At 35.8% G+C, this 8954-nt stretch overlaps 1 protein-coding gene across 14 annotated transcripts in view; it reads left to right on the top strand.

Moving 5' to 3' along the window:
* Positions 1 to 1865: 1865 nt before the first annotated feature.
* The window catches only part of LOC127446536 (mucin-3A-like), a 28782-nt gene continuing 21693 nt past the window's right edge, over positions 1866 to 8954 (top strand). For 2 of the 14 annotated variants that reach the window (XM_051707533.1, XM_051707567.1), the window contains exons 1-6: positions 1869 to 2247; positions 5685 to 5957; positions 6799 to 6891; positions 7238 to 7330; positions 7683 to 7775; positions 8121 to 8207. In XM_051707533.1, the coding sequence (XP_051563493.1) occupies positions 2187 to 2247; positions 5685 to 5957; positions 6799 to 6891; positions 7238 to 7330; positions 7683 to 7775; positions 8121 to 8207 (700 nt within the window). In that variant the 5' untranslated portion in view covers positions 1869 to 2186. Of the gene's footprint in view, positions 2248 to 5684; positions 5958 to 6798; positions 6892 to 7237; positions 7331 to 7682; positions 7776 to 8120; positions 8208 to 8699; positions 8787 to 8954 lie in introns of all 14 variants that reach the window. The other 12 variants (XM_051707641.1, XM_051707547.1, XM_051707624.1 and 9 more) reach the window with 12 other exon arrangements.

The raw sequence follows: 8954 nt of genomic DNA, 5'->3' as shown, positions 1-8954 counted from the left end.
GCTTTAAAAATAATGTAATTTTCCAATATTGATAAATTATTTGTTTAATCAATATTTTTAAATTAGAATTTATATGAATGTATAAGGGTAAAGTTATATTTTACATTCTGTAGCTGTTTATAACTGTAAACTAACTATAATGTGTAAACTAAAATAATAATAATAATAATAATAATAATAATAATAATAAACGTTTTTCACTATTTGCTGTTATCATTTTTGCAGTCCACTTAAATAGCCCTTATATGTGACAAATTAATTTTAAATGTACAAATATTTTATGCATTCTATCAATTAATATGAAGCCATAAAAACTGCACATATAATAACCAGAATTTTTTCATGGTTTTAGGTAGGGTGTCACGCTGCAGGACACGTATCTGTTTCGTGTTCTGTCAGCCACTAGATGGCATTCATGGGACTTCATAGAATCATAGATTGCGATGTTTTTGGTGGGTTCAGCTTTAAAATTAAGGAGTTTCTCTAAGTCTTGTATAAACCTACTAAGACAAGGGTTTTCCAGTTGTATTACACTTACATTTCATTATTAAACATTATTAAACATTAAAACCACTGACAGGTGAAGTGAATAACATTTATTATCTCATTACAATGGCACCTGTCAAGGGGTGGGATATATTAGGAAGCAATTGAACAGTCAGTTCTTGAATTTCATGTGTTGAAAGCAGGAAAAATAGGCAAGCGTAAGGATACGAGCAAATCTGACAAGGGACAAATTGTGATGGCTAGATGACTGGGTCAGAGCATCTTCAAAATGGCAGGTCTTGTGGGGTGTTCCCAGTATACAGTGGTTATTACCTACCAAGTGGTCCAAGGACAACCAGTGTGCCGGCGACAGGGTAGTGGGCACCCAAGGCTCACGAAGGCTAGCCCGTCTGGTCCGATCCCAAAGAAGAGCTACTGAAGCACAAACTGCTGAAAAACGTAATGCTGGCCATGATAGAAAGGTGTCAGAAAGCACAGTGCATCTCAGCTTCCTGCGTATGGGGCTGTGTAGCCGCAGACCGGTCAGAGTGCCCATGCTGACCCCTGTCCACTGCCGAAAGCACCTACAATGGGCACGTGAGCGTCAGAACTGGACCATGGAGCAATGTAAGAAGGTGGCCTGGTCTGATGAATCACGCTTTCTTTTAGATCATGTGGATGGCTGGGTGCGTTTGCGTCCTTTACTTGGGGAAGAGATGGCAGCAGGATGCACTCTGGCCGGTGGAGGCAGTGTAATGCTCTGGGCAATGTTCTACTGGGAAACCTTGGGTCCTGGCATTCATGTGGATGTCACTTTGACACGTACCAACTACCTAAAGATTGTTGCAGACCACGCACACCCCTTCATGGCAGTGGCCTCTTTCAGCAGGATAATGCGCCCTGCCACACTGCAAAAATTGTTCAGGGATGGTTTGAGGAACATGACAAAGAGTTCAAGATGTTGACTTGGCCTCCAAGTTCCCCAGATCTCAGTCTGATTGAGCATCTATGGGATGTGCTGGACCAACAAGTCCGATCCATGGAGGCCCCACCTCGCAACTTACAGGACTTAAAGGATCTGCTGCTAATGTCTTGGTGCCAGATACCACAGGACACCTTCAGAGGTCTTGTGGAGTCCATGCCTTGATGGGTCAGAGCTGTTTTGGCGGCATGAGGGGCACCTACACAAAATTAGGCAGGTGGTTTTAATGTTGTGGCTGATCGGTGTATGAGTGAACAGTTAAACATACCTTTTGATCAAACTCAACATACTTAATGCAAATGGAAATGTAGCAGAGTGTGTTTGCATGAGTGCATGTGCGTGCCTTAGTGGGTGTGTTTCAGCCAGTTTGTGTAGACCTCTCTGCAGATTGCACAGACATTCACTATCTTCTGTTTCTGCATAGCAAACTACACTTGCACTAAAATAAAAAAAAAACACACAGGCGCAGATACACAGAGGAATCCAAAACCATGAACCAAACACTTCTCTTCCTGTTTCATTTCAGAATAGAATCAGCTGTCTTCGTATAGTACAGAAAAAAATAAATGTGTCCATACCTCTAAGAAGACAGTACCCACGAAGAAAATAAATTCTGTTAATCCATTTGTCTGTGGTAAAGTTTAATGTGAAGTGAGACCTTAAAACTTGAACGGGCTCATCAGCAGAGGTTCATCTCATTGTGACACTGACAGGAGACATGAAGCAAATTGTCTTCATGTTTCTTCTGCTCTACTGGAACACACAATCAGCTCGGAGTGGTGAGTAGTATCATTATCTTTGTCTAAAGTTTCAGATTTAAGTGTGAATGGTATGACTGACAGACAGACACAACCTGTTATTTTTTTGACATTGTTTAATAGTCTAGTTCAGGGGTCTGGAACCTTTTTTTACTAAGGAGACAATTTTTGAATTTTTGGTTGATTAATTTTTTCAAAAGAGCCATACCACAAACAAATAATTTACTATTTTCAAAAGCAAAGTTTTTTTAATAAAATAAAATGTTTATATAGTCATTGAACAAATATGCAAAAATTAATAGGTAACATGTTGTAATATGGAATTGAATACACGTGTTTGTGCGAGTCTCCATAAAATTACTTCATTTTACAATTGTTCATGAAAAATGTAACTTCCCTTTTGGACTGGGCGATATGTAAAAAAATATTTGAACGATAATCGCATTTAAAATATCGCGATATCCGATTATATGGTCAACCCCCAATGTCGGTGAATATTTTTGCTTTAAAAATTAAATTTAGTTATTGAAACACGAAAAATTTAAAGGACATTTCTATATTCAAATTGCACTTTAAACGAAACGAAAAAATCAATTAAAATAACGAAGTGATTAAAAAAAATCTTATATATGTATAACCACCTCCCCAAATCCAAACATTTCTCCATTTGCCATCACACAAGTATCACAACAGGTGAAAAATTACTTATAGCTTACAAATTAAGAACTAAAGACAATTATAAATGTAAAGATAATTAAAATAATCATCATAATAAATTCCCTTGTGTTCCCAAAAAATGCTGCCAAATGTGTGTTCTTATCTAATGTGTTTGTATTGCGTTTTGGTAATACAGTTAATGCTGCCTAAAGAAAATAACTACTTTATGATTTAATTACTTTTGTCTTTGTTTCTTTAATGCAAAGATACCTGTATATATTACTGAACCTGCAGAGTTGCGTTCACAATGTGTAAGAGCGAACTGCGCTAATCTCACAGCACCTCATGAGATGATCGGAGATCATTTGCATCCGGTATTTAAAGGATCAGAATTGCGTTCCGTATTATAGCGGACGCAGTCTGTATTTTATAATCTCACACCCAAACAAATCAGAGAGTATCCTGTGAGAGACGAAACTGATGTGCTTCACGTGACAGCTCGAGAAGGATCACGGAAGATGCATCGAGAACAGATAGGCTACTAATAACTGAATAATGAACATGCTTCAGGTACAAGATCATCACAAGTTTAATACTGACTGCAGTCTCACAATCTCAATTAATTAATCTCTGAAATCCTCTTCCCTAGCAGTGCAGAATGATAATAGCAAAATTATTTTTTGTCACAAAATAACAGAATACTTAAAGTAAATGCATACAGATGCAACAGCACGACACGGTACAAAAATAATGGGACTTTACAGCTCTCAAAAGATTAAACTCAATGAAACAAACTGCACAAAGTGCCTTCAATGTTGTATAATGCGACAAAACCCTCTTAAAGAGACAGTAACCATTTTGCCTTCGTCCTGAACATTTACAATCCAAGTAAAAGAAAAGTACAAATGTGTTATTTTTAGTCTTTTATTTCACTCTTATCATTGTAAAATGGCACGTTTTTCAATGGCATATAAAAACAATCACTCAACCTTAATTGTTTCTTAACTGGATCTGTTGCTATTTTAATTATCTAAAATACAAAGCACTGACCATTTAAAGTGTGAGCCTGTACATCTTGAAAGAGTTATAAACATTTACAGTTCTATTCTACAGTGTTATTATGTGCCTAGATAGTCTATAAAATAAACTTAGTTTACCCAAAAATGAAATTTCTCTCATCATTTCCTCACCCTCATGCCATCCCAGATGTGTATGACTTTCTGAGAATTTCTCAGTTCTGTTGGTCCTTTCAATGCAAGTGAATGGTGATCAGAACTCAGAAGGTACAAAAATCACATAAATGCAGCATAAAAGTAATCCATACAACTCCAGTGGTTTAATCTATGTCTTCAGAAGCAATATGATAGGTGAGGGTGAGAAACAGATCAATATTTAAGTTTTTTTTTTATTATTATAAATTCTCCTCCCTGCCCAGTAGGGGGCGATATGCTTATGTAAATCACCAAAAACAGAAGAAGAACTGTTAAGAGAGAAGAGTGCTTATGAAAGTGAAAGTGGAGATTTATAGTAAAAAAATTATTAATTATTGATCTGTTTCTCACCGCTTCTCATTTACTTGCATTGAATGGACCAACAGTTCTTCTAAACATCTTCATTCATGTTCTGCAAAAGAAAGTCATACACATCTGGGATGGCATGAGGGTGAGGAAATGATCAAATATCCCTTTAACATTCACTTAATTTTACAACACATACAATGATGTTTTATGACAAAGTGAAAATCTTATTGAATGCCGTATGTGGTATAATGACATGGAGAGCTTAAATAATTTTCAAGTAGTTACATATATTGTATATTTTTGCTGTGATCTTGTTTTATTGTTATCATCTTCACCTCCAACCCCCCTTTTGGGTGTGGGCTGACTTGGACATGACATCCTGGACTGAATATGAATCCCACTCTGGCCCTGATTTGCAGCATTCTCATATACTACATTATTCTTGCAAACAGTTTTCAGTCGAATGAAACAGAGAAAAGGGAGTGATAACTACATAACTTTAGATGCGCTTGTTCCACGAGACAGGGTCCCATTACACGCCTCTGAACAAACAGCGAATCAGACACGAGCACTGACGGCTGTTCTTTTGTCTGTTCTTAAAAATATAATAAAGTGTGTTTCTTCAAGCGCGTCTTTTTAACTAACAGCATTTCTTGTCATGTGTCACTTCGAGACGTCTTACAGGTCACCCGCCTGTTGTGGGTAGATGAGTAAAATTACTTGAGCATGAAATATATTTGGATGAGGAGCTCGCGAACTGGATTGAGCCTCGTCGCATTTTGCGGGTGGCGTGTGCTATTTCACACCCTGGGCGCACATAAAAAATAACGAACTTTCATAAAATCGCTCGTAGAAAATGCTCTTAACAGCTAAGTTCAATAGTTATTGGGAAACGAGGCCCAGAACTCTATGAATGTGCGTGTCTTGGAGAAGCGCTTTCATTGCACTCATGAACAGCGGAGCTCACTGTGCACAAATATCAAATCAGATGGGCATCGGCGCACAGAGTGATAACAAATGTTTCATTTTTCATTACAATCATTACATGAATGGTTTTAAAAGTAACAATTTTCTTAGTTCCAAAATAAAAAAGCAAAAGTATTTTGTAGAAAAAAAAAATGCTTGAGTGTAGGAATGTTTTCTTTTTTTTTATTTCTATTTCTGTTCTTAAATAAAAATGAATGTAACAAATTCAGCTGGAAAATGTGTCAGTCAGAGATCAGAATAACACTGTAGTTTAGTAATGGCATTTAAACTGTTTCTTTTTGTTTATTTTGACAGAAATATTCAGTCAGAGTGTCACTGAGGGAGATAATGCATTCCTCTACTGTAAACATGAGGGGAAAGTGGTATGGAGTAAAGATAGAGATGGACAAAGAAGGACTATTCTCAGTGTTCAAAATGAAGAGATAAAGAAATACATTGATGATCCGCACAACCGTTATCGTGTATTGAGTGATTTATCACTACACATAAAGAGTGTTTCTCTCTCAGACTCTGGAATTTACAACTGTAATGAGAATACAGTTGTGAATCTGACAGTAACAGCATCAGGTGAGTGTTCATATGTTCCACATAATTCATAAAATGTAATATTTACTGAAAAATGTTACTTCATACTGCTATAAATATGCAACAATTTGAAGTCAGGTTATGTATTCATAATAATATTCTATATAAAATGTCTATAGCCTTTGACATTTTTACTGCAAACTTATATATTTTTTACCTTGTTGTGTTTAATAAAACTAAGCATTAATAAGAAGTGGTAAGCAGTAGTTTTTAGTTCATAGTCAATGGGGTTTAGGTGCTTATGTAATTTATCTTTTTATTAATTAATAAATGAATATCTCATTTAATGCTCAACACTCAGCAGGTCCTACCTAATACATATTTTAATCTGTTTATTTTTTAACTGAAGTCTCATCTGCTTAGAGATCTTATTTATAAAAGTAAACTAAACAGACATCTGTAAAGGACAAAAATCGAGCATTGCATTAGATCAGGCAGGTCGCGTTAGTTAGTTTTATTGCCTACACCCACAATTCACCTCAACAGGTACATATGGCTGTTTGTGCAGTTCTAATTAGAGAGAAGATTTTGGGCTTTTTGCTGTTATGGTGTACAATTATTAGACAAAACAGAACATAGGCATCACATCAGCCTACAGTATATAGAGTTAAATGCATACCACATTTTCCATTTACTGTGTGGTAAATCATTTGTTGGTGTAAATTTGGAAGATAAATTTTAGAAAGAGACATTGTCGCTGTAAATGAATGAATATTAGCATAATGACATGTTTTATGGCTAGTCACGTGGCTTATGATTTTTTCATTTGGCTGTCCATTTAGCAGTGCAAAAATGATGGTGTCATTCTTCTTTTGTCTTCTAGTGACCCCCATAACTACAGTGATTTCACAAAGAAGCACTGTCAAAGAATCCAAGAGCACTCAATCTAACACCCACCCACAATTCACCTCAACAGGTACATTTGACTGTTTGTTCCAGGTCTAATTAGATTAGAAGACTATTTTCTTGGGCGTTTTACTGTTATGGTGTATAAATATTAGGCAAAATAGCACATAGGCACCAGCCTACAGTATATAGAGTTAAATGCATACCACATTTTCCATTTACTGTGTGGTAAATCATTTGTTGGTGTAAATTTAGAAGAGAAATTGTAGAAAATCGGAGAGACATTGTCGCTCTAAATGAATGAATATTAGCATAATGACATGTTTTATGGATAGTCACGTGGCTTATGATTTTTTCATTTGGCTGTCCATTTAGCAGTGCAAAAATGATGGTGTCATTCTTCTTTTGTCTTCTAGTGACCCCCATAACTACAGTGATTTCACAAAGAAGCACTGTCAAAGAATCCAAGAGCACTCAATCTAACACCCACCCACAATTCACCTCAGCAGGTACATTTGACTGTTTGTTCCAGGTCTAATTAGATTAGAAGACTATTTTCTTGGGCGTTTTACTGTTATGGTGTATAAATATTAGGCAAAATAGCACATAGGCACCAGCCTACAGTATATAGAGTTAAATGCATACCACTTTTTCCATTTACTGTGTGGTAAATCATTTGTTGGTGTAAATTTAGAAGAGAAATTGTAGAAAATCGGAGAGACATTGTCGCTCTAAATGAATGAATATTAGCATAATGACATGTTTTATGGATAGGCATGTGGCTTATGATTTTTTCCTTTGGCTGTCCATTTAGCAGTGCAAAAATTATGGTGTCAGTATTCTTCTTTTGTCGTCTTCTAGTGACCCCCATAACTACAGTGAGTTCACAAAGAAGCACTGTCAAAGAATCCAAGAGCACTCAATCTAACACCCACCCAAAATTCACCTCAACAGGTACATTTGACTGTTTGTTCCAATTCTAATTAGATTAGAAGACCATTTTCTTGGGCTTTTTTCTGTTATGGTGTATAAATATTAGGCAAAATAGCACATAGGCACCAGCCTACAGTATATAGAGTTAAATGCATACCAAATTTTCCATTTGCTGTGTGGTAAATCATTAGGTGTAAATTTGGAAGAGAAATTATAGAAAATCGGAGAGACATTGTCACTCTAAATGAATGAATATTAGCATAATGACATGTTTTATGGATAATCTCGTGGCTTATGATTTTTTTTTATTTGGCTGTCCATTTAGCAGTGCAAAAATGATGGTGTCATTCTTCTTTTGTCTTCTAGTGACCCCCATAACTACAGTGATTTCACAAAGTGTCAAAGAATCCAAGAGCACTCAATCTAACACCCACCCAAAATTCACCTCAGCAGGTACATTTGACTGTTTGTTCCAGGTCTAATGATATTTTATGGTCCACAAATATCAGACAAAAAAGCACAGGCATATACAGTATGTTGAACTATGACAACAACACCAGGTTAATTAAAATATTGCAGTTTTCTTTTATATTAACTAGCAGAGTCAAAGTCTTTTCTTGATCAAAGGGAAAATTGTTTGTCATGTATCATCTAGCTGAATCATCAGTATTCTTGAAATCTTCTCTCTGACAGTTTTAAAGGTTTTGTAAATCCCATGTACAGTTTGTTTTTGCTCTTTTGCAAATGTAATCATAGGACTGACGTTAAATGGGCTGAGGTCTCATTAAATCTTCGAAATATTCTCCCACTACAGCAAAATGTTTACAGAATGTGTTAAAAAGTGGTATTTAAAGGTGTCATTCTGTCTTGATTGTGTGTATTCTAATTGAAAATTAATCAAAAATTAAACTCTCAAAAAAACAAAATGTCTGAATGCTTTTCTAGATTCTGTTGGTGTTATCGTGGCAGTCTCCTGTGGAGTTGTGTTTGTGGCCCTCGTACTCTTGATACTGGCATGTATCAAAAGGAAAGGTGAGAATCTATTAACTAGTTTTATGGAAAAGGATGTTCATGTGATAATTTTGATTATTAACTCCCTCTTCAAACTATAGCTATAACTCTATACTCTCACAAAAAAGAGCTCTAATTTTGATTGCATCTTCTTATACAAACTGATATTTGAATAAGATGCAATAGTAC

This window comes from Myxocyprinus asiaticus, chromosome 1 (genome assembly GCF_019703515.2).
Source record: "Myxocyprinus asiaticus isolate MX2 ecotype Aquarium Trade chromosome 1, UBuf_Myxa_2, whole genome shotgun sequence".
Lineage (NCBI taxonomy): Eukaryota > Metazoa > Chordata > Actinopteri > Cypriniformes > Catostomidae > Myxocyprinus > Myxocyprinus asiaticus.
Note: the sequence above shows the minus strand (reverse complement) of the source record. Positions and strands in the feature narration are given on the sequence as shown.